Source organism: Mastigoproctus giganteus, chromosome 9, assembly GCF_048544385.1.
Source record: "Mastigoproctus giganteus isolate SK-2022 chromosome 9, ASM4854438v1, whole genome shotgun sequence".
In the NCBI taxonomy this organism is placed as follows: domain Eukaryota; kingdom Metazoa; phylum Arthropoda; class Arachnida; order Uropygi; family Thelyphonidae; genus Mastigoproctus; species Mastigoproctus giganteus.
Genome location: NC_143583.1, coordinates 163,174,530 through 163,201,789, shown reverse-complemented (window position 1 = coordinate 163,201,789; position 27,260 = coordinate 163,174,530). Strand labels below are relative to the sequence as shown.

Genomic DNA, 27,260 nt, shown 5'->3' with positions numbered 1-27,260 from the left:
TCTCTGAGCAGTGCAGACGAGCTGCAAGAGTAGCTCATGGTGTCTTGTCAATGATATACAGGAATTTTTCTAGCAGGGACAGGGATGTGATTATTCCCTTGTATAAGGCATTGGTCAGGCCACTCCTTGAGTACTGTATACAGGTCTGGAGGCCTCATTTCAAGAAGGATGTAGAGCTGCTGGAACGAGTACAGAGAAGGGCAACAAGATTAGTGAATGGAACAAAGGGTTGCTCTTACGAAGAAAGGCTTAAGTTTTGCAAATTACAGAGCCTGGAGACTAGGCATCGCCGAGGTGATCTGATAGAGGTGTACAAGGCTTTGAATGGCTTGAGCATGCTCAATGCCGATGGAATTCTTCCTCTTGCTCAGAATAATCACCTGAGAGGGCATAAATTCAAATTGAGGAAGGACGGATGTCGGATAGATGTGCGGAAATTCGCCTTTAGCCAGCGGGCAGTTGGTTTGTGGAATAGACTTCCTTCGCTTGTTGTTGAAGTTGATAGCCTAAACAAATTTAAGGCTCAGCTGGACAGGTATTTCGAACGAATTGAGGGGTGAAATGGGAGTAGTGGTTGTTTTTTTTTTCTTTTTTTTTTCTTTTTTTTTGGCTGATGCTGAATAAGCTTGCTTTCTTGCATCATATGCCTCTACTAATGCTAATGCTAATGCTAATGGTAGTTGCCTAATAACCAAACCCATCAACTGGCAGAACTTCAGCCTTTCTTGATAGGGGCACCCCTTTGTTCCCCTCACGAATCGTGTTGCTCTTCTTTGTACTCGTTCTAGCAACTCTACATCCTTCCTAAAAATGAGTCCTCCAAACCTGTACGCAGTACTCAAGGTGTGGACTGACTATTTCATTTTACAAAGGAATAATCATCTCCTTGCCTCTGCCAGGAAAGTTCGTATATATCTCTGACAAGACTCCATGACCTGCTCTAGCAGCCGTCTACACAGCTCAGAGAACTTTATATCTGACTGCACAATTATCCCCCAGGTCATTTTCATTCTCTACTTCGCTGAGTATAGTACCACTCAGTTGGTACGTTTCTCGTGGGTTACTGCAACCCATATGCAGTACTTTGCATTTATCAATGTCAAAGTCAAACTATCGGGTCTTTAATTATTTGTGACACCCTGTGAACCCCCACCCTTTGTGATTTGGGTATTCATTTGCACATCTCCAGTCTGCGGGGACTGTCCCGGAATCTAAGGATGCTCTCATAATTATGGCTAAGGTTTCCTTACTTCCCTCGCTGCTTCCGAAAATATAACTCAATAGATTCCATCCAACCCAGGAGCCTTTTTTATGTTTAACTTCAACAATTTCTCTTCAATTTGCTCTCCGTTATTAAAAATCATTTAGATCAGTGTTAGAGTTTAGTTAACTTCCGTGATCCCCCCCCCCATTCCTTACAGAATTACTCATGTGTCAATGAAGATGCAAAATACGGGGGCTCACATCTGGTGTGTATGGGCTTGGCACACCCAGGGTCCTGAGCTGGATATCATCATTCTTCTCTTTCTTGGTGATTCACTTCTACTTTTCTCTCTCTCTCTCTCTGAGGGTAACTAGGGAATTTTTTTTTTTTTTTTTTTTTTTGGCTCTTGCAGCATACGCCTCAGGCGTCCTTGCACCGTATAGCTAATAATAATAATACTCATACAAAATGTCGTCAACAGTCGAACCATCAATATCAAGTGGACCAATCTGATTAATTTCCTTCCTTCCAGAGTTTATATGAATAAAGGAGTCTTTTATAAGGCTTTTATAAACCTTATAAAATTGTTAAAATTAACTTTATTTGCTCATACTTTGAATGATTTCGACATTCAGTACGTGCCGAAGTTTGCTGCGGTTCGCGCTCAGTGGCCTGAGGGCGAACCGCAGTAAATCTAAGCCGCGCGGAAGCCCGCCTCCTCGTGGCGTAGACGGGTATCTGGACTCACCACCCTGATGTTTGTTGCTTCCTGATAGCAAAGCGGCAGAAACAACTAAACAACATAACAAACACATACATATACATTTCTGGCCTTTCTGCAGAGTTTTTGTAACATCACAGTGTACCACGGCGGAGTTGAACTAGCGTTTGGGAGCCGCCTTACATATGACACTATACATATATACATACATACATACATAGCCGTTACTAAGTAGATATCTCGTGATTTCTGCCCACTCAGTGTAGTTCAATGAAGCCACTGTCTCTTGTTGTATTGCTAAAAAAGAAGAGTAGATTAAAAAATATACAAAATTGCCAAACTTGTGCAGTTTTAAACTTCAGTTGGTCTAAATCTCCCATGACCAGCGGATAGAATTTTTTGTAATGATTTTGTGCTTTTCCCGATTGCCCTAAAGGGAGGGGGTATTGGTAGAAAGCAAAAAACAACTTAGCATTAGCATTAGCATTATGCTAATGCTAAAAATGAGGATTGAAAAACTGCTTTATTCTTTGCTATGACACATAAATAAATAAAAAAAAAATTTCTGTTTATACTCCGGCACGACAACCAAGTCAGTAGAGTTTACAATAAATCGTCAATCCAAATATTTATCGTATTTAGTAGTCACGGGGTGGAATCCCGGTCCACTCAAGAAACGCGTGCTATGCACTCTCGCTCCTGACCACTGGGCTACGTCATCTACACTTAAAAAAAATGTTTTTACACAAATAAATTAATATCTTTGTTGCATAATGCTTCTTTAAATCCCTTCAAGACATACACAAACGGAGAGTAATTAAAAGGTTAGAGCTTTATAAATTATGTAAAATTCATTTGTCAAACAGAAGAATTCAGTAAAAAGAAACACAAAAAAGTACAAGTGCTTCCTTTTGCGTCACTACATGAAGTGTAAAAATTATTAGGCCTGACGTAGCTGAGTGGTCAACAGCGTGAGTGCAGTAGCACTCAAGCTGTTGCGTCAAGGGTTCAAGCCCTTGACTGCTAAATGCGATTAACATTTGTATTGATTGATTTATTGTAAGCTCCACTGATCTGGTGATCGTGCCGGAGTATAAACAAGAACATACTCTGCCATAATAAATTATGAACCAAGGTGGAAATGAAACTCATTATTTATATAAATCAATTTTTATACACCATAGTTTATTCATAAATTTGAACTACGTATGTAATGTGAAAGGCATCGTTTTAATTGTATCTCATATTAGCCTCCTTGCCTATAATCATCCAGGACTAATTATATTAATAACTTGTCCTCTGCTACAAGTAAAATATAAAAACTGTTTCTCATACTGTCTCTAGCAGAAATTTGGCAAACGATAATCTGAGGTTAATTTCAAACATACTAGAATCATGAACCTTGTGGCCTCTGCTGAATTACCATCACCTTGCTGAGAAGGCCCCAAAACAATAAAAAATCCAGAGTTACCACGAGAGAGAGGGGAATCGCCAAGAAAGAAAAGAATGATGATATCCATCTCAGGACCCTGCGTGTGTCAAGCCCATACTCACCAGATGTGAGCCCCTGGGGTGTATTCGAGAACTTTGTGAATTTCACAAAATTTACTCAGTATATAGTTGCAGAAAATCACGCCAAGTATATCCTTTCCTTTCGGGAGGGTATTCGCTAAAAATTATAGACTGAATTAGTTTATTGGTGTGCATAACAGCGAGTAATCCCCTTCAACCCTCAAAATAGTCTGAAATTTTCATCGCAGCCTGAGTCGAACGCAAAACTCAAAAGCATGCAACAAAAAAAAAATAAATGAAATAAACAAACTATTATATTTAGGTCACCCGAATAATTGAATTCATCTGCCATGCTGTGTCTTATGTCTGTTAATTGCGTGTGCTCTATGGTCGATTTGTCTGTTTTGCTGGACGAAAAACTGCAGTTTCTGGGGAAAAACCTTGCGCTCTACGCCTGAGACCGACTAACTCAGCCACGGAGTGAAAAAGGCCCATTAAAGTTCCTCGGGTCATCGACAGGATTCGAACCCGGGCCCTTTTCAACCCAGTGTGGGGAGGACGGTGACGATACCTCTGTGCTACACGCGCAGACTGAAAAAAGGCATGCCACAGAGCATCTAGTCCATAATGTATTAAAGACATTCAATCTGCAACATTGCAGATTTAATGATTGTGGATCCATAACCTGAAGAGTTCGTACCGCTTTATCTTGCAGGTGCTTAATTGCATTGAGATTTTCAGAATGGGGGAGGCTACCGCAGCATGCTAAACCCACTCTTAAATTATATTGCTTAAGCGACACGCTTAAGTCACATGGTACATTCTCTTGTTGAAAGTAATATTTGCAGATTGTAATCCTGCACCCGTGGAGAAAAAAAAGTGCGCCTGGTCAAAAACAGATTCCAATATCTTCCAGAAGTACGTGCTGTTCTCCTCTAGAAATCCTGCTACTAAAATCTCTAAACCTCCAACTACCATGCACTTTCATCTAGTACATCGACTGTTCCTACCCTTGTAATTCTCACTTCGCTCTTTTCTGCATCTAAGATCAGTCTCATCCAGCTGACATACTTATTAATCTGTGATCCAGCACTCTTATATTTCACCAAAATGAATGATATTTAAAAAATTTATAATTTGTAATGCCAAAGATTTCCTTGGAGTATTTATTGCCATTGGGCTCCAATCAGCCGCCACTCTTGGTGGTCGATTTTTATAGAATTATTTTATAAGAAATAAACAAATAAAAAAGCACATACCAGCTAGACAGGTGTCATACAGCTGTGTAATGAAAACAACGAGACCTTTACTGGAAGTTACCGTTTGGATTGATTGTACGTATAACTTGGTGCTATTTTTAGATTATTTTACCATTGCGAATTTAAAAAGAAAATTGCGATTTTAACTTGAGTTTCAATTTAGCCATTCGTCCGTCCCCAGAACAATTCCAAAAATTATGTGGCTGCCTTCTTATTTCTAGTTAATGTTATAAATATATACTGTATATAAAACTAGAAAGAAGTATAACTAGAAGTTATTTCATGATCAGAATTAAATCTTCGTTGATTCTTCATTCTAAAGACCAGGTGGTTGATTTCAGTAGTTGATGGGCCTTTGACTAAATTTTTTATTTTATTTATTTATTTTTTAACATCCAGTCTGCAATTATCTCTATGCAGTTTGAATCGATGCGCTTGTTTACATCATCCTAGAAAGAGAAAATGTACTTCCACCATTTAATTTTGCTGAATCCAGTGGCGAAGGTAAACCTCCCCCCCACTTAGCGCGAGACTTTCGAACCGACTCTTTCTATACCCATAAACAATCATATCAGTTAACCGATTGACCCCCTCCTCCATAGTGACGAACCTGGATCTTTGGTAGTTTTTTCGCAATACTTACCTTAAGTCGTTTGTGAAAAAAACTTTAAATAATACCCTTAAAACTTACCCTTTCGTGGTCCCATAAAAGAGTTAGGATTGTCAATCTTACGAGATACCTTGCCTACACACCCTGCTAGTTATCAAATTGGCGTCTCTTCCTATTAGCATTTCTCTTTGTATTCATAATTAGTCTAGTATTCATAGCTATTGGGAAGAGCTTTTTTTTTTTTTTTTTTTTTGCCTGATGCTCTATAAGCTTGTTTTTCTTGCATCATTTGCCTGAGCTAATGCTAGCCTTGTTGTCCTCCTTTGTAAATTTACAAGCAAATTGATATACTGTATTTTCTGAAATGAGATCTATATGCGAGTTCAAGGTATGGCCTGATTGAATTGTACAGTTAGATAATTATTTATATTTGCACAATTCCTATTATATAATTGATACCATACATTGCCCTTTCAGCTTTCTTGTGCTTTTGAGAGGATGTCATATTAACCAGAATTACAATCCAAGATCCTTTCACTTTTAGCAGTGTTGAGTGTGCTACCCTCAAATGGATAATTGAACTTGGGATTACCATAAACTAAATGTATAAGCTTGCATTAATATTTAATTACCTTTTTTTTTTTTTTTTTTTAGTCCAGTCGTATAATTTTGCTAAGTTGTATCAACAACAGCTAACTTGTAGGAGATATGCAGACTTACTTAACAAGTACAGGTTAATCTTGAAAAAATACGTTTGGTTAGGGTTTATTTGAAAGTGTATGAAATTCTGCCTTCACACAAAAGGACGGAGTATATGACGAGACTCTTGTCAATCAGTTTGGTCCTGGAGAGATTGTGCAAGGCTTGTGGGGTAGAATTTTTCTTAGTGTCGTCTCTGCTTGTGAACAGGAGAGACTGCTTCTACAAGGATGGAATACACCTAAGTAGAAAGTGTGCAAGAATATTTGCTTATGCTAATGAGGCGGTGTTAGGTGGGTCAGAAAACTGCTAGCTTGGGGGGGCTTCACAGACTAATAGATTAACAGTAGTCAGAGGAAGAGGTGAAAGTGATTCTTGCACTGCTTCTATTGGAATGAGCACCACCCTTCAAAGCGAGGTGCTGGGGATTTCAAGGACTGCTGGTGGCCATCATGGAAAAAGTAAATATATGGGTTGTGTTAGGGTAACTAAGAGTAAGAATAGGTGCAGGTATACTTGCATGTACACCAATATTAGAAGTACGGTAAATAAATTTGATGAAATTGAGGTGCTGGTGAAGACATCAAAGGTGGATATTGTTAGGATATCAAAGAGATAAGGAATGCAGAATTGGAAGTTGAGGAGTACAATGTGTACAGACAGGATAATAGGGGCGGTTATGATCTTAGTTAAAAAACACGTAAAATCCAAGACTGTACATCCAGTTGACATGGCTTGTCAGTGCAATTTGGAGTCAGTTGGCGTGATATAAGCAATGGGAAAGCAAAAATGAAACTAAAGATATGTTATAGGTAGGCCTAATGACTCTGAGTACAGGGCAAGTAAATCAGAATGTCCTATAATGCAAGATTTTAACTTTCCAGATATTGACTGGAACTTGTAGTTTGGTCACTCATACATAGTAAAACTTTTGTTGATTTATTGGATGACTGTTTTCTACAGCAGCATGTTAGAAAGGCAACAAGAGGGAGCAACACTTTTGATCTGATTATCAGCAGTGATTATTCATGCATTAAGAATTTGCAGATAAAGGAATCACTAGGCGGCAGTGATCACAGTGTATTGATGCAGAATTTACTCAAAGATATAACTACCATTGAGGGTGAAGGGAAGGGATTTTGATTTTGTAAAGGTGACTGCAGTTGTCTGACTGTTCTTAAATTGTATACAGTGGGACCAACTGATGATGATGATACCAACAGCCAATTCTAAATGGAAAGCATTCAAGGAATTAATCATGGAAGCTACTAAGCTTTTCATACCAACTAAGAAACACTGTTCAAGGTGTAGGCCAAAATAAATGTCAGATGAACTAATGAGACCTGTGGCAGAGAAGAAAAATGTATGGGATGCATATAAATTAACAGGAAACTCAAAATCCTATGGTGGATACAACCTAGTCTGTAATAAAGTTATAAAAGAGATTAGGCAAGTGAAGGCAGATTGGGAGAAATTTTTGGCAGAGGATGCAAAGAAAAACAGTAAAGACATCTTTACTTATGTAAACTCTAGAAGAAAGGGGATGAATCAAATGGGTCCACTTGATATTGATTGTTAGATTGTTGATGAATGATCCTGCTTAGGTTGCTGACAAAGTGAATGAGTATTCTGCATCTATATTCACACGAGCAATTCTATATGGAAGTGGAGAACATAAGCCTGTGAAACTCTGACAGGGGGCTAAATTTTTTTGTAATAAGTGAGAGGAAAATGGAAGAGAAATTGTTGAAGTTAAACATAAGAAAGGCACCTGGGGTGGATGGGATCTATCCAGTTATATTAAGGAGGCAGTAATGGAAGTAAGAAATCAATTAGTCTTAATTATGAGATTATCCTTGGATTCAGCAGAGGTGTCTGCAGACTGGAGATGTGTAAATGTATCCCCAATTCACAAACGGGATTCAAAGGGTGACAAATAATTTCATATCTGTTAGTTTAATTTCTGTTCCAGGAAAAATAATGGAGTTATTGGTTAAAGGATGATTGTTGATTTCCTTATATAAAGTTTTCTGTTTAGTGAAAGGGTTATTCATAAAATGGAATAAATTATCACCTTATTTTTTACAACTGGAGAGCTCGTGTAAATTTATGGACGCATTAGACAAATACCAGCATGAAACCGGGATAATGCTGATCGAGTCTTGCTTCTTTGTATAGATTTATTAATTTTAACACTAACACATTTAAAAGCAGAGTTTTGAAAATATTTTAGACCTACCTACATATTTTTGAGTATTTATAAGTTTTTTTATCATATATATATATGAAATTGTAAAACAAATGATCCTACTTATTAGCATTTTTAGATGCTGTGACCATATTTTTCTGTTTCAGGCATTCATTATCAAGAACTATTATGGAAACAGAAATTTTTACTGTAGCTGCTAGTGATTCAGTTTATGGTTCTCTTGCAAATTTTGAAATTGATAAGAAAATTGGAAAAGGTCAGTTTAGTACTGTATACAGAGCAAAATGTACAGTGGACAATCGATTAGTAGGACTTAAAAAAGTAAAGGTAAAGTGACTTTTTTAATATCAAAAATATCATTAAGATGCAATGTACAGGGTGATTTCAAAATTCACACAGTCCAAATTGTGTTAATTTTTCCTTGACATCTTGATAGGAATTTGATTGGACATCTAGGGGATGACCAGTGCTATGGTAACAACACTGGTCATTATCACATGTCCAACAGTTATTATGGCGCCTCCGTAGCCAGGTGGGAAGGAGTAGCAGCAGCGCGTAGCACACGCTTCTTGATTAGACCAGGGTTTGAGCCCGTCACCACCAAATACGGAGGATGCGGAAAGGTCAGGGAATGACCACCGCATATTCCGGAGCAATATGGCCTTAGTTGCTAATGCTCCTAAACACCAAATAACAACACCAACAGTTATTATATGTTAGCTTTTAGTCATTAACCAATAATCAACCCCCGGGGCTCACATCTGGTGAGTATGGGCTTGGCACTTCTAGGGTCCCGAGCTGGATATCATCATTCTTCTCTTTTTTGGTGACTCCCTTTTATCTCTCTCTCTCTCTCTCTCTCTCTCTCTCTCTCTCTCTCTCAGGGCAACTCAAATTTTTTTTTTTTTTTTTGGCTTGTGTAGCAAAAGCCTCAGGCTTCTTTGCACCATATGGCTAATGATAATAATAATAATGATGTTTTGTTTACAACAAAAGCAGCACGTCATTTTTCCAAGCACAGCACAGCAAAACACATATTCATAATTTAACAAGAATTATCATCCCCAGATTTTATCTTTTAGACTTCTTAAAAAAGTAGTAGTATGCATTAACAACCTTCACATATTGGAACAATTAAAAGTTAATATCGAATTTAAACAATAACTGTTCAAAAACTTTGTCAAGTCTAATCAAACATGGTGAAAGAGTTTGATTGCATTTGCAATGGACATTTTGAACATTCATTGAGATCTCAGTTATAATAATATATATAATGTTTTATAGTATAAACCAGAGCTATGATGCTTAATACATTCCATGTTGATTTCAATATTTGTAAAAGAATAAGAGAAATTTATCTCAGTATGATACGTAGAACACTTCCATATGAGTTCTTCCGTTCTGGAGAGTACCATACAGAAGTGTTCTACGTATCATATTGAGGTAAACTTCTCTTATTCTTTTACAAATAACATATATAATAATAATTGAAATAAAACTGAAAATTTACTATGGGTTGCATGTTTTTTGAATTGCCCTGTGTAAACAAAAAAGTTAGTTGCATGAGATTTTAAAAAATATCTTATAGATGAATGCTTTGTATGTTTCATTGTTCAGTCCAAATAATTATGAAACCATATTATTATATGTATTTCAAAAAAACAAAACAAAATTGTTTCTAACTGGAGTTTTTCCCAAGGTATAATAAAGTTATATCTCTATTGAGGATTACCCTGACTTTCTAATCTCTCTTGACATAAGCACATCACAAATAGTGCATCCTTTGCATCTAAAAAATTGGGATTGCTTTCACTCTCTATGTTACTTTTCTTCCAAAGAACTGTTCACTCTGTACAAATTACAAATCGATCCTACCATGGAATATTGTTCCCACATCTGTGGCAGTGTCCCAAAACCTCCCTCAGGCATCTAGATTTGGCTCAAAAGAGGGCAGTTAAGTTAGCATTAGCATTAGTAGAGGCATTTGATGCAAGAAAGCAAGCTTATGCAGCATCAGCCAAAAAAAAAAAAAAAAAAAAACCCACTTCCACTTCACCCCTCTGTTCGTTCAAAATACCTGTCCAGCTGAGCCTTAAACTTATTTAGGCTATCAACCTCCACCACAAGGGATGGAAGTCTGTTCCACCAACCAACCACCCGCTGGCTAAAGGCAAATTTCCGCACGTCTATCCTACATCTGTCTTTCCTCAATTTGAATTTATGCCCTCTCAGGTGATTTTTCTGAGCTAGAGGAAGAATTCCATCAGCATTGAGCATGCTTAAACCATTCAAGGCTTTATACACCTCTATCAGATCACCTCGCTGGTGCCTAGTCTCCAGACACTGTAATTTGCAAACCTTAAGCCTTTCTTCGTAAGAGCACCCCTTTTTGTTCCATTCACTAATCTTGTTGCCCTTCTCTGTACTCGTTCCAGCAGCTCTACATCCTTCTTGAAATGAGGCCTCCAGACCTGTATACAGTACTCTAGGTGTGGCCTGACCATTGCCTTATACAATGGAATAATCACCTCCTTATCCCTGCTGGAAAAATTCCTGTATATCATTGACAATACTCCATGAGCTACTCTTGCAGCCCGTCTGCACTGCTCAGAGAACTTCATATCTGCCTGCACAACCACCCCCAAGTCCCTTTCATTCTCTACCACTGTCAGTGTAGTACCACAGAGTTGATATGTTGCTCTGGGTTTGCTGTTTCCCATGTGTAGTACTTTACATTTGTCAATGTTAAACTTCATTTGCAACCTCTCAGCCCATCTGCTCAACCTTTCCAGATCCTGTTGCAGCAGCATAGTGTCAGTAGTGTCCTTGACAACCCTGCCAACCTTTGTATCATCTGCAAACTTGGACATTAAGCTTGATATACCATCATCAATATCATTTATAAATACAGAAAACAATAATGGACCCAACACTGAGCCCTGAGGGACTCCACTAATAACATTAGTCCACGAAGAGCAGTGTCCATTGATTACCACTCTCTGTCTTCTCCCCCTCAACCACCCCTTTATCCATAGCAGCAATTTGCCTCCAATGTCACACTGCTCCAATTTGTGTAGCAGTCTTCCATGTGCAACAGTATCAAAAGCCTTTCTAAGATCCAAGTATATAATATCAAAGTTATTCCCTGCATCCAGTTCTTTTCTGACTGCATCATAGTATCCAATCAAGTTGGTCAGGCAAGACTTCCCCTTAACAAAATCATGCTGTGTCTGAGCTATAACTGAAGTCTTGTCTAAATGATCCTGCAGTGCTTCTTTAACCAGTGCCTCCATTAATTTTCCTGGAACAGAAGTTAAGCTCACAGATCTATAATTACTTGTGTCAGCCTTTGATCCTCCTTTGTGAATTGGGGTCACATTTGCACATTTCCAGTCTATGGGTACCTCCCCTGAGTCCAAGGAAGCTCTCATAATTATGGCTGAGGGTTTGCTTACTTCCTTTGCTGCCTCCTTTAATATAACTGGATAGATCCCATCCACCCCAGGTTGTGTTTATCTTCAACAGTTTCTCCTCCACTTTACTCCCAGTTATTTCAAGATTCTGTAGCTTACTGCTAGAGTTGAATACACCTCTGGCATTCCCCTTGCTGAATAACTCCTCATGTGTGAATGTTGATGCAAAATATTCATTTAGTTTGTTAGCTACCTGAGCAGGATCATCAACAGTTGACCCATCAATATCAAGTGGACCAATCTGATTCATCCCCTTCCTTCTAGAGTTTACATAAGTAAAGAACTCTTTGCTGTTTTTCTTTGCATCCCTTGCCAAGGATTTCTCATAATCTGCCTTCGCCTGCCTAACCTCCTTTGTAACTTGGTTGCATATCAACTTGTATCTATCATAGGCTTCTGTGTCATGTGTTAATTTGTAAGTATCCCATGCATTTTTCTTCTCTGCCATATGCCTCATTAGTTCATCTGACATCCATTTTGGCCTAAACCTTGAACAATATTTCTTAGTTGCTATGTAAAGCCTAGTAGCTTCCAAGATAAGTTCTTTGAATACTTCCCATTTTGAATTTGCTGTTGGTAACATCATCAGTTGGTCCCACTGTATAGAATTTAAATACTGTCTCAGTCCATCGTAGTCGCCTTTACGGAAGCAATAACCCTTCCCTTTACCCCTAATGGTAGTTACCTCTTTGAGTAAATCCCACTTCAGCACACTGTGATCACTGCCGCCTAGTGGTTCATTTATCTGCAGATTCTTAATGCATGAAGAATCACTGCTGATAATCAAATCAAGAGTATTACTCCCTCTAGTTGCCTCCCGAACATGCTGATGTAGAAAACAATCATCCAATAAATCCACAAAAGCCCTGCTAGTGTGTGAGTAACCAGCCCCCAAATTCCAGTCAATATCTGGGAAATTAAAATCTCCCATTATAAGACTCTCTGATTTACTGGCCCACTCTATTTCCCTGTACAGTTCCTTATTATACTCATCAGAGTCATTAGACCTATAGCACACTCCTACTCAATTTTGATCTCCCAATGCTTATGTCACACCAAACTGACTCAACACTGCACTGTCCGGCGATGTCGACTGGCTTCACTTCCTTGGTTTTTATGTGTTTCTTAACTAATAGCATAACCCCTCCCCCATTCCTATCCTGTCTATCCTTTCTGTAGACGTTGTACTCCCCAAATTGCAGTTCTACATCCCTTATATCTGTGTGACACCATGTCTCTGATATCCCAACAATATCTGCCTTTGATGTTTTGAGCGATACCTCAAATTCATCAAATTTATTTACTAAACTCCTAGCATTGGTGTACACGCAAGTATACCTGCACCTGTTTCTATTCTTAGCTACCCTAACACAACCCATGTGTTTACTTGTACCGCAATGGCTCCCAGCAGTCTCTGAAATACCATGCATCTTGTTTTTCAGGCTTCTGCTCATTCTAATACAAGCAGTGCAAGAATCTCTTTCACCTCTGCCAGTGGCTACTGTCAATCTATTGGTCTTTGTCTCCCCCCCAAGCTAGCAGTTTTCCGACCCACCTAACACTGCCTCGATAGCATCAGCAAATATTCTTGCACCCTTTCTATTTAAGTGTATCCCATCCCTGTAGAAGCAATCTCTCCTGTTAACAAGTACAGTCCAGGCTGAAAAAAATTCTACCCCTTGAGCCTTGCACAATCTTTCCAGGGCCGAATTGTTCGACAAGGCTCTCATCATATACTCCCTCCTATCGTGTCTGGGCAGAATTGCAGACACTTTCAAATTCAACCCTAATTCTCGGCTTTTGTTCAACAGTGACCTGTACTTGTTAAGTAATTCTGCCGGTCTCCTACTCTTAATATTATTAGTGCCAATGTGTACAACTATATCACCTTTTGTGCCCTTAAAAGATGATATTCGCTCTACAACGTCATCAACCTTTGCCCCTGGCAGACATACCCTGGTCCTCTTCCACCTATCTTTTTTACAAAGCATGTTCCCCGTTTCCCTGACAATAGTCACCAACAACTACTAGTTCCTTCGGGACCAGCACATTCTGCCTTGGGGGTTGTCTCTGTGTCACGCGATGCCCAAGTGCAAGCTCTGGCGTTGATGTGGGCAGCTGAGAGCTTGATGGGCCCCTCAATTTAGTTTCTTCGAGGGCCTCCACCCTGTCCTTCAAGCTATCATATAGGCCCACAAGAATGCCGAGTTGTTGCCTGATATCGATACACTCCTTGCATCGCGCACACACAAAGACATCCCCCTTGGCAGTATCATGTCTCGTACCCGATTGCTCTGCAAACATCAAGCAAACAGTGCATTTTATAAGGCTCTGAGTCAGAGAACAACTGCCCCCCTCAGTTCTGCTCTGAGCCACAGTTCTTAACTAATAGCATAACCCCTCCCCCCTTCCTATCCTGTCTATCCTTTCTGTAGACGTTGTACTCCCCAAATTGCAGTTCTGCATCCCTTATATCTGTGTGACACCATGTCTCTGATATCCCAACAATATCTGCCTTTGATGTTTTGAGCAGTACCTCAAATTCATCAAATTTATTTACTAAACTCCTAGCATTGGTGTACACGCAAGTATACCTGCACCTGTTTCTATTCTTAGCTACCCTAACACAACTTATGTGTTTACTTGTACCGCAATGGCTCCCAGCAGTCTCTGAAATACCATGCATCTTGTTTTTCAGGCTTCTGCTCATTCTAATAGAAGCAGTGCAAGAAGCTCTTTCACCTCTGCCAGTGGCTACTGTCAATCTATTGGTCTTTGTCTCCCCCCATGCTAGCAGTTTTCCGACCCACCTAACACTGCCTCGATAGCATCAGCAAATATTCTTGCACCCTTTCTATTTAAGTGTATCCCATCCCTGTAGAAGCAATCTCTCTTAAGTTAATTAATGAATCATCTCTAACAAAGTTTCTCCATTGTCTGTCTCATAGGCATTCTGTTTCTGCTGCATGCCTTTTCTATAGATACTTTGATGGGCACTGTTCTTCTGAATTGACTTCTATAATTCCTGTTCTCTCTTCCAAAATAGTTTGAACATGTGCTCCAATTAGTTAACTTCCTTTTACTCTCCAACTTCAAGTTTACAGAACCAACTTTCCTTCTTCCTCATTTATTCCTTCAACTTCTGTTTTCCGAAACAGCTTTCCTTCACATGTATTTCCTGAAAATGACAATCTACAGAAATTCAAGTCTAATGTCACATGTACCTTCTTTAATCTTCTCAACGTTAAACCCATGCACAATACTAAGTACTATAGCAGTGGTTTTCAGCCTTTTTTTAATAAGGGCACCCCTAAGTAATTTTTTTTATTTTGCAGCACCCCCACTCAATTTTTTGCTTGTTAGATCCGATTTCTCTCTCTCTCTCTCTCTATATATATATATATATTATATCAGTTATTACAATAATATAATTATAAAAATTGTATTTCATAATACAAATTATACATATACAGTATATAATAATTTTATTCTTTATATAGAGGTACTAAGTAAACTTCAATTATAGATCACCACAAAATTAAAAAGATACTGTACACCCTTTTATAAGGAAAGAAGCATATAAATTAAAAAAATAATAAGTTTAATTAACCCAAATTACATGCCGCCCCTGGAATGTTGTTGCAGCACCTAAGGTGCTGCGGCGCCCCGGTTGAAAACCACTGTACTATGGGTTCTAATACCTCTTGTGCTTGGGGTTTTCATTAAAAAAAAAAAAAGAAAAAAAAAGATTTATCATTATTATTTTTTTTTGTAATTTATTTCAAGCTGGCAATTTCAAGTTTTGTTCAATTCATCCTTAATAGGTATCTAGCTTAATGATTTTTATAATTTGCTTAAATAAATATGCAAAAAATGCTAATTTTCATGTCTGCATTTTTGAGGGAAAATAACCCTCATATAGAGATTTGATATACCAAAAGAAGTGGTGGATTTTAAATCCCCCAGGGTCAAGACCAGTGGTGTGCTGGAGCCAGCTCATGCAAGCCAGTTGTTAAATTTTCAGAATTTTGTGAGCTGGTTGTTAAACTGACAATGACTATAAATGTAGAATGGCCCTCACTTCAATCAACAATGGCCAGTGGCATTTGGGCGATAAGCTTGTAATCCATCTAGGGTGTGCTTATTTCAGCATCCTTTGTGGCTCCTCCATAGCCAGGTGGGAAGGAGCAGCAGTGCGTGACACACGCTTCTTGATTAGACTGGGGTTCGAGCCCGTCACCACCAAATACGGAGGATGCGGAAAGGTCAAGGGAATGACCACCGCATATTCCCGGAGCAGTATGGCCTTAGTTGCTAACGCTCCTAAAAACAAACAAACAAACAAACAGCACCCCTTGTGCTTCCTTTCCCCGCCCCCTTCCCTATGTGGCAGTCTATAGGGATTATCGCAGCTAGCAATTTTGCAAGAATGTTATTTCCAACAAACAACCTGCTTCAGTACCATCCGTTTTCAAATATTGTTAATCTGCTGGGATAAAAATAGCTATAGTGAAATTAACAAATTATTTCTATAATTTCTATCCTATATACAAAATTGAAACTCTCAACATACATAAGCAGAAGTGTTTTCTTTGATATCCCAACTTTAAAATTCAGAAAAATCTATTAATTAACACTCAAACAGCAAAAATGTGTGTTCAAGTATACATTTTCTAATTATTACCAAGAAAATAAATTGGGTGTTGACCTTAATTATAGATCGTGCCAGTGAATTCTGTTTGAATTTCCCACATGTGTGCTTTGCCATTGGCTAAAGGGAGTTCAGACACAGAGCAGTGAGTGATGTAAATGCCCGTCACTCATACAGAAAAAAAAAAAAGCATGCAACTGTTTCTTAGCATAAAAAACATAACTGAAACAATTGCAACGAATACTTCTTTTCTTTAACAGGTCGCGCCACCTAGGAGTGGCAACTGCAATTAAAACCAGCTTTCTTTTAAAGAGCTGGTTGTTAAAAATTTACCAGCACACTCCTGGTCACGACCCAAATGAAGCTTGCATTGATGTTGGCATCTCTGTAGCCAGGTGGACAGGAGCAGCACTGCATAGCACATACTTCTTGATTAGACCGGAGTTCGAGCTTGTGACTACCCAATACGGAGGATGCGGAAAGTCAAGAAATGACCACTGCATATCCCTGGAGCAATATGGCCTTAGTTGCTAATGCTCCTAAAAACTAAATAACAACAACAATAACAGCATTGATGTTTCTGTGGGTCACAGGAAAGACTCAAGGGAAAAAATATTTTTGGTTGAAAATACAGTGAAATCACCAATGAGTAGCGAGAAAAGTTGACCACTCTTTTATTCACTCACTTGAATTTTAACACGTAAACTACCTGGTGAGTTTATTCCCAATTGGCAAATGATAAGTAAACATGCCCCATTTAAAGCGGGTGCCAGATTCACTAGTTGATTATCAAACAGTTAGTTGCCGAGACTTTCATCATTCTCAAAATATGTAATCATGTATTAAATTATTTGTTTTAATGCATTTAATTAGACAAACTTACTAGGATAAGGAAATTAACAGTTCATTGAATTTGAGTCTGGCAAATATCTGGGAGTAAATGATTCAGTGAGTGAATGAGGAAGGGAGGGATTTTTTTTTTTAATTTATTATTTTTATAAACTTAATTATACAAACATAAACAATAAATCGACTTACTGCCTCAAGGGCAGTCAATATTATTGTGTTAGTAAGCACTGGGCAGTTTGGTGAAAACAAGTTTTTTCATTATTATTAAAATTGAGGTTTATTATATTTATGGAATTTTTAACCAGAACATTAAAGAAAACAAAGTTTTAATCGTTTTTTGTTTTTAATATCAATATTTTTATAAAAAACAATTATGTGCTACTCAAAATTTATAGTTATTATAATATAAACATTATAAACAAAAACCAGACAATAGTTTGCACTTTTATTGACAGTTTATGATTTTATGTTATACATTGAACTTAATTAGCATTAAAAAAAATTCAGCCATTGAGATAGTTCCATTCTTTTTATTTACAAGTGGCATTACATATTTTAATTTATGTTGTGTTAAAAGTTATTACAGATTTGTTATTTTCATGTGCTGCTTGATTTTCATATATTTTCAGTTATAAAGCAACATTGATGTAGATTTTTCAAGCTGTCAATGAAACATGCAGTGTAATGGCAGGACTTAGTTTACATTTTAAAAACTAATAATCTGTGAATTTTGAGGAGAGCATGGTTGTTATTGTATTTTTATCCTGAAAATATTAATATAATCTTACTCTTAGTTCCATGATGACTCCCAGCAGCTCTAGAAATCCCCAGCAACCTGCTCTCTAGGCTGCTGCTCCTTACAATAGAAGCACTGCAAGAATCACTTTCGCCTCTGCCTGCAGCTACTGTTAATCTTTTAGTCTGTGAATCTTCCCAAGCTCCCCAAGTTTTCCGACCTCCTAACACTGCCTCAATAGCATCAGCAAATATTCTTGCACCCTTTCTATTTAAGTGTATCCCATCCCTGTAGAAGCAATCTCTCCTGTTAGCAAGCACAACCCACACTGAAAAAAATTCTAACCCATGAGGGACAAATTTAACCCTAACTCGCAACTTTTTTTTCAACCTTGGCCTGTACTTGTTAAGTAAATCTGCAGATCTTACTATTGAAAATATTAAAAACAAAATGTTAACTTTATTTCCTTTAAATTTTTTTTTTCCATTTGACATTTTTAACATAACCTTAATACCATTTTGCAGTTCCCAAAATATACTTTACAATAAGTAAATAATTATTATAAATACTTATATAATATTATTATTATTATTATTATTATTATTAGCTACATGATGCAAGGAAGCCTGAGGCTTATGCTGCACCAGCCAAAAAAAAATTCCACAGTTACCCTGAGAGAGAGAGAGAGAGAGAGAGAGAGAGAGAGAGAGAGAGAGAGAGAGAGAGAGAGAGAGAGAGAGAGAGAGAGAGAGACGGACAGACAGACAGACAGACACAAAAATAGAAGGGAATCACCAAGAAAGAAGAATGATGATATCCAGCTCAGGACCCTGGGTGTGTGCCAAGCCCATATTCACCAAATGTGAGCCCCTGGGGTTAAATTATGTTCCTATTCTCATTAAAAAGTGTTTCGTGGTGAATTTAAGTTAAAGTGCCTCCTAATAAATGGCCAAGCAGTCTTTGGTATATGACTCTGTTTTTAAATTCTCAATTTCCAACTGTGTTTCTAAGAAATTGTAAATGAAAACTTTTTCCTTATTAGGTTTGAAATTTTATTGCAAGTTATAGTGTAAGCCTGGGTTTTTGAAATACTGAGATAGTGAATGATCTGGGAATTTTGTACCCCAGTTTCATCAAGGCAGAAAACCCAGACATCATAATAATTCACTATTTGTTATAGTGGGAAACCTTTGCCTCCTAATATTTGCAACCAGAACTCTATGTGGTTCTTAATGATGTGATCCAAACGGTGAAATACATCAAGGCCAGGGCTTTAAACTCCCATATTTTTAGTAGAATGTATGAAGAGAGAGATGCGATGACATCATCAAGACTTCATCTGGGTATGAGGTTATTACCGTGTTGGCCAAGAGTTTTGCAGCTCCACTGAATGCTGTTTTTATATATATTTAGTCATTTTATTGACTTAATTGTTATACTAAATTATTTTCTATAAGTAGCTTTATAGTCCTTGTCAAGCTCCTTGGTTTATTTGAATTTAGATAGCGATTTTAAAAGTTAATACTTAGTGTCCGTAGATCTCTTACCATTCGTAACTTGCCACCATTGTTATATGATACAGAATAGCGAAATACAAAGCACTGGATTAGGAATCTAACAGATTTCTAATCCAGTGCTTTGTATCAATTAATCAGAATTTATTAATCGTATTAAATTTCATTGTTAATTAAATTATACTTTAACGGGATCATAACCCAGGCTATATCAGCTAAGCAACGAACACAAAATAGCAGTAGTACTGTTGCTCGTGGGAGATCTGAAGGGGGCGATTCTCCCATGCATTACGGTCTAAAACAATGCGCAAAATGTGAAATGTTTGCAGACCTGTATAGAACGGGACCTGATATAGCCAAGGAGGATGTCTTTGTGTGTGCTTGGTACAGAGACTGTGAAGAAATTAGATGCCAACTGAGTGTTCTGATGGGTGCCTATGAGAGTTTGAGGTCTAGGGTAAATGCCCTTGAAGAAATTAATATGAGGGACCCATCAAGCTCTCAGTTTACCAACTCAATGCCAGAGCTCACTCCCGTGCATCAGGCAACACAGCGGCAATCTCCAAGGCAGAATATGCTGGTCCCACAGGAACTAGTTATTGTCAGAGAGACGGTGAATATAGTATGCAAAAAGGATAGGTGGAACAGGATAATGGCACAAAAGGTGATACTGTTGTACACGTTGGCACTAATGAACTTAAGAGTAAGAGATCTGCAGATTTACTTAACAATTACAGGTCAATGTTGAAAAAAAGTCACGAGTTACAGTTAAATTTGAAAGTGTCTGCAATTCTGCCCAGACATGATAGGAGGGAGTATATGATGAGAGCCTTGTCAATCAATTTGGCCCTGGAGAGATTGTGCAAGGCTCATGGGGTGGAAATTTTTTCAGTGTGGTCTGTAATTTGCTAACAGGAGAGACTGCTTCTACAGGGGTGGGATACACTTAAATAGAAAGGGTGCAAGAATATTTGCTGATGTTATTGAGGCAGTGTTAGGTGGTTGGGAAAACTGCTAGTTTTGGGGGGGGAGGAAGATTCACAGACTAAAAAATTAACAGTAGCTGCAGGCAGAGGTGAAAGTGATTCTTACACGACTTCTATTGTAATTAGCAGCAGCCTAGAGAGCAAGTTACTGGGGAATTCAAGAGCCGCTGGGAGTCACTGTGGAACAAGTAAATACATGGGCTGTGTTTTAATGAAACTAAGAGTAAGAACAGGTGCATGTATACCAATGCTAGAAGTATAGTAAATAAATTTGATTAATTGAAGTGCTGATCAAGACATCAAAGGCAGATATTGTTGAGATATCAGAGACATGGTGTCACACAGATATAAGCAGTGCAGAAATGGAATTTGGGGAGTACAATATATACAGAAAGGATAGACAGGGTAGAAAGGGAGGAGGGGTTAGGCTGTTAGTTAAGAAACACACAAAACCTAAATAACTGCATCCAGTTGACATGGGTGGACAATGTTATGTTCTCTGTTTGGTGTGACATAAACACTGGGAAAGGAAAAATGAGAGGAGTGTGTTATTGGCCTAATGACTCTGATGAGTACAACGAACAGTTGTACAGAGAAATAGTAGGCCAGTAAATCAGAATGTCTCATAATGGGGGATTTTAACTTTCCATATATTACTTGGAACTCGTGGGTTGGTCATTCGTACACTAGTGAGACTTTTGTGTATTTATTGGAGGATTGTTTTCTACAGCAATATGTTTGAGGGGGAGTAATAATCTTGAACTGATTATCAGCAGTGATTATTCATGCATAAAGAATTTTCAAATAAAGGAACTACCAGGTGACAGTGATCACAGTGTACTGATGTGGGATTTACTTAAAGATGTAACTAGCATCAAGGGTAAAGGGAAGGGTTTTTGTTTTCGTAAAGGTGACTACAGTGGTCTCAGATAATTTTTAAATTCTATACAGTGAGATGAACTAATGATGTTACCAATAGTGAATTCTAAATGGGAAGCCTTCAGGGACTTAATCTTAGAGGTTACTAGGCTTTTCATACCAACTAAGAAATACTGTTCAAGTATTTCTTAGTTCAGTATTTCTTCAGGCCTAGATGGATGTCAGATGAATTAATGAGGCTCATGGCAGAGAAGAAAAATGCAAGGGATGCATATAAATTATTGGGTGACACAGAAGTTTATGGCAAGTATAAGCTAGTCTATAATGAAGTCACAAAGGAGGTTAGGCCGCCAAAGGCAGATTACAAGAAATCTTTGGCAAAGGATTTAAAGAAAAACAGCAAAGCGTTCTTTACTTATGTAAACTCTAGAATGAAGGGGATGAATCAGATTTGTCCACTGAACATAGGTGGTTCGAATAGCTATTGATGATCCTGCTCAAGTAGCTGATAAACTGAATGAGTATTTTGCATCTACAAGTTTATCAAACTCTAACAGGAAGCTAAGTGATTTTGTAATAACTGAGAGCAAAGTGGAGGAGAAATTTTTGAAGTTAAACATAAAAAAGGCACCTGGGGCAGATGGATTATATCCAGTTATAATGAAAGAAGCAGCAAGGGAAGCAAGCAAACCCTTAGCCATAATTATGAGAGCATCCTTAGAGTCAGGGGAGGTCCCCATGGACTGGAGATGTGCAAATGTATCCCCAATTCACAAAGGGGGTTTAAAGGGTGACAAATAATTATAGACCTGTTAGTTTAACTTCTGTTCCAGGGAAAATAATGGAGTTGCCGGTTAAAGAGGTGATACACGATCACCTAAACAGCTGCTGTAATAGTTCAGACACAGCACGGGTTTGTTAAGGAGAAGTCTTGTCTGACCAATTTGATTGGATACTACAATGTGGTCACAAAGGAACTGGATGCAAAAAATAATTTCGATATCATATACTTGGGTTTCAGGAAAGCTTTTGATACGGTTGCACATGGAAGATTGCTGTACAGATTGAAGCGGTATGGCATTAAGGGCAAGTTGCTGCAATAGATAAAGTGATGGTTGCATGGGAGACAGCAGAGAGTGGTAATAAATGGACACTGCTCTACGTTCACTAATGTTATTAGTGGAGTACCCCCAGGGTTTGGTGCTGGTCACATTGTTGTTTTGTATATTTATGAATGATATCAATGAAAGTATATTAGGCTTAATGTCCAAGTTTGCAGATGATACAAAGGGGAAGGGTTGTTGATGACACTAAACACCGTATGCTACTGCAACAGGATCTAGAAAGGTTAGGCAGATGTGTTGAGAAGTGGCAACTGAAGTTTAACATTGACAAATGCAAAGTACTACATATGGCAAGCAGTAACCCAAGAGAAAACGTACCAACTCTGTGGTCTACACTCAGGGAGATGGTGAATGAAAAAGACTTGGGGGTAATTGTGTAGTCAGATATGAAATTCTCTGGGCAATGTAGATGGGCAGCCAGAGCAGATCATGGAGGTTTGTCAATAATATAGAGGAATTTTGCTAGTAGAGACAAGTAGGTAATTATGTCAATAGGTAGGTTTGTCAATAATATAGAGGAATTTTGCTAGTAGAGACAAGTAGGTAATTATTCCTTTGTATGAGGCAATGGTCAGGCAACACCTTGAGTACTGCATACAGGTCTGGAGGCCTTATTTTAGTAAGGATGTAGAGTTGCTAGAACGAGTACAGAGAAGGGCAACAAGATTGATGAGAGGAATGAAGAGGTGTGCTTACGAAGAAAGGCTTAAGTCTGCAAGTTGCAGCGTCTGGAGACTAGGCACCTGCAATGTGATCTGATTGAGGTGTATAAGGCCTTGAATGGCTTGAGCAGGCTCAGTGTTGACAGGTTACTTCTGCTTGCTCAGATTAAGAACCTGAGGGGGCATAGATCCAAATTGAGGAAAGACAGTTTGTAGAATAGTGTACAAAAGTTTGCCTTCACCCAGTGGGTAGTTGATTGCTGGAACAGACTTCTATCTGTTGTTGTTGTGGAAGTTGATAGCTTAAATAAATTTAAGGCTGAACTAGGCAAACATTTGGGGTGACCGGATGGGTGAAATCATATGCCTCAACTAATGCTAATGATAACTTTCTGTTCCATTCTGGTGTACATTGGCTCTCTTGAGGGGAAAATTCTTGGATGAGTCATTTAACTGAAAATTTTTCAATGGGAGAAGCGTGCATTGGCCAGCTGCTTAGATGCAAAGTTGGCTTATGTGGATGAATTGAGTATAGGCGTGTAGGACTTGAACTTTGGAAGGAGAGAGAGAAAAATGACTCAAATCAAAATAGCTGCTTTCCCAGGGCATAGTGCTGTGCTATAAGCTTCATTGAAAATCAGAATCAATGATATTCATTCTATTTTCAAAGATCATTATTGAAGAACTCCAGGAAAAAATGGACAGATATGTGGCAGAAAACATAGACATTAATCAAGGTAGCTGGGTCAGAAATATAATCAGTGTGAATGAAGTCAGAGAAGATGTTTCAGGATTTCAAGAACCACTTATAGAGAAATGATAGCCCTCGGGAAATTAAGTTTTGAAATTTCCATATTGAAATTTTCAACCCAGCTCATGGATGAGCCCATTTTGATTTGGTAAGCTGAAAAAAGCTCTTCTCCCATTTCCATGAAACACAGTATACTTCTCTGAATAAGGATTTTTAGTTCTTGTTGAAATCAAAACTAAACCAAGGAACCACTTGGATCCTCATCATAATTTGCATTTTGCTTTATCCATCAACATAAAACGAAGGTTCAAAGAGCTCGCTCAAAAAATGAAGTAGCATCATGGTAGTCACTGAAAAAATGGAATTTTCATTTTATTTAATTAAAAAGATACTTGCCAAAATTTACTATTCACATCAGATATTTTTATTATCATTAACATTTTATAGACTTCACACTGAACACATGAAACTTGTATGCTAAAGTCATGTGCTGGGCACTGTCGGTCATCAGACTGAAAAATGGCTGTATTTAGGATCGCAATCAAAAAAGTTTGGGAAACCCTAAGGTATTGAAACTATTTCCTTCCCAAAATAAATGGTTCAGTTCCACTGAAATCTTCAGTATACTTCAGGAAGATTGTGAAGTTTGATTATCAGAAACAAAAGTCTATTTATGTGTTTTAACAGTTCATATCATGGAAATAAAATTAATTGTTTTTGTTGATATCCTTCTCTTATGTTTACATATAGGGCCAGTCATTCAAGGTAGTTGCTTGTTTTTGTTTTTCTTTCCTTTTCTAAATTAGTGGAAAAGTGTTTATGAGAGTGGCAAATAAAGCTTGTAATGATATGAGAATTGAGGAAGAAGTGGTGACAGTCAAGTAATAACTGGAATGTACAACTGATTATAACATAATTATTAATTACATCATTTTAGTGTAATTACTACTTATGTATAACTTTTCCATATAACCGGAGGTAACTGGAAAATTCAATCTGCAGAGTGATTTTTTTTTGTTCATGATATACAGGAGAATGATCTGTGGCTGTTTTTTCAGACAATGCTGGCACTAGAAAGTTCTTTAATTTGGACAAACAGGTGAAAGTTAGAGGATTCATGTCAGAGCTGGAGGAATTTTTAAATGCCTCTTCAGTCAGGGTTGTAGTTAGCTGATCTCAGGTGTAGGAAGTTGAATTGCCTCCAGTGAGTTATTCTAGAATAAAAAGTGTCCACGTAAAATATAAGCAGTTTGTAAACACACATGCATAGACACAATCCAGCTACTGCTATAAGAACTGGCACACTGTTCCATTGCAATCAGTGCATAAAGACACTTCTAACCAACCTGTCATCTCATGTCAGGGGAGTATGGGTGACCAGTATAGTGTTAAGTCAGTTGTGTGACATAAGTACTAGGAAGACAAAACCGAGAGTAGGAGTGTGTTTATAGGCTAAATGACTGATGAGTATAATGAACAACTATTACAGGCAAATAGTGTAGGCCAATCTTATAATTGGGGCCTTTAACTTTTCAGATATTGACTAGAACTTGTGGGTTGGTCACTTGCACAGTAGTATGACTTTCATGGATTTAATGGATGACTGTTTTCTATACCAGCATGTTATAAAGGCAGTGAGAGAAAGTGACACTCATGATCTGATTTTCAGCAGCAGCTCTTCATGCATTAAGAATCTGCAAATAAAAGAACCATCAGGTGATAGTGATCACAATTTATTGATCTGGAATTTCCTTAAAGCTGTGCCCTTCTCTTTGTCCTTAACTACACTTAAGAGTAAATGGAAGGGCTTTTGCAAAGATGACTTCAGTGATGTCTCAGAGAATTTTTAAATTAGATGCAGCAAGACCATAGACACTACTAGGCTTTTTATTCTGACTAACAAAAACTGTTCAAGGCTTTGACCTCAATGGTTGTCAGTGGACTAATGAGACTTGTTGCAGAAAAGAAAAATATAATGATTAAAATTCCAGTGATATAGAAGCCTGCAGTATCACAAATCAAAATCAAATTAAATGCAGTATCAAAATCAAATCACAAAAGAGATTAGGCATTCTAGAAGTCTTTGCCAAAGAATGCAAAGAAAAGCAGTAAAAGCTTTGCTTCCCTTCTAGTGTTTACAGAAGTATACACTAGAAGGAATGGGGTGAATTGCATTGGTCCACCAGATAGTCTGTGACAAAGAATTCACAGAAATTTCTTTACTTATGTTAACATGAGAGAAAGGGATTAATAACATTGGTCCACAAGATATGAATGGTATGAATGTTGATGATCCTGTTCAGGCTACTCACAAACTGAATAGATATTTTACATCTTTTACATTTTAGGGACTGGGATGCCAGAAGTGTATCAGATTCTGATAGGGTGATAAATGAGAGGAAAATGCAAGAGAAATTGTTGAAGCTAAATATAAAAAAAGTCACCTGGGATTAGCATTAGCATTAGTAGAGGCATTTGATGCAAGAAAGCAAGCTTATGCAGCATCAGCCAAAAAAAAAACCCACTTCCACTTCACCCCTCTGTTCGTTCAAAATACCTGTCCAGCTGAGCCTTAAACTTATTTAGGCTATCAACCTCCACCACAAGGGATGGAAGTCTGTTCCACCAACCAACCACCCGCTGGCTAAAGGCAAATTTCCGCACGTCTATCCTACATCTGTCTTTCCTCAATTTGAATTTATGCCCTCTCAGGTGATTTTTCTGAGCTAGAGGAAGAATTCCATCAGCATTGAGCATGCTTAAACTATTCAAGGCTTTATACACCTCTATCAGATCACCTCGCTGGTGCCTAGTCTCCAGACACTGTAATTTGCAAACCTTAAGCCTTTCTTCGTAAGAGCACCCCTTTTTGTTCCATTCACTAATCTTGTTGCCCTTCTCTGTACTCGTTCCAGCAGCTCTACATCCTTCTTGAAATGAGGCCTCCAGACCTGTATACAGTACTCTAGGTGTGGCCTGACCATTGCCTTATACAATGGAATAATCACCTCCTTATCCCTGCTGGAAAAATTCCTGTATATCATTGACAATACTCCATGAGCTACTCTTGCAGCCCGTCTGCACTGCTCAGAGAACTTCATATCTGCCTGCACAACCACTCCCAAGTCCCTTTCATTCTCTACCACTGTCAGTGTAGTACCACAGAGTTGATACGTTGCTCTGGGGTTGCTGTTTCCCATGTGTAGTACTTTACATTTGTCAATGTTAAACTTCATTTGCCACCTCTCAGCCCATCTGCTCAACCTTTCCAGATCCTGTTGCAGCAGCATAGTGTCAGTAGTGTCCTTGACAACCCTGCCAACCTTTGTATCATCTGCAAACTTGGACATTAAGCTTGATATACCATCATCAATATCATTTATAAATACAGAAAACAATAATGGACCCAACACTGAGCCCT

General features: G+C 38.1%; 1 protein-coding gene across 1 annotated transcript in view; it reads left to right on the top strand.

The window, feature by feature from the left end:
* LOC150080861 (serine/threonine-protein kinase Nek7-like) overlaps positions 1-27,260 on the top strand; it is a 137,780-nt gene that overhangs the window by 4,956 nt on the left and 105,564 nt on the right. The window contains exon 2 of the mRNA XM_090380844.1: positions 8,361-8,541. Coding sequence (XP_090236970.1) covers positions 8,361-8,541 — 181 coding nt within the window. The remainder of the gene's footprint in view (positions 1-8,360; positions 8,542-27,260) is intronic.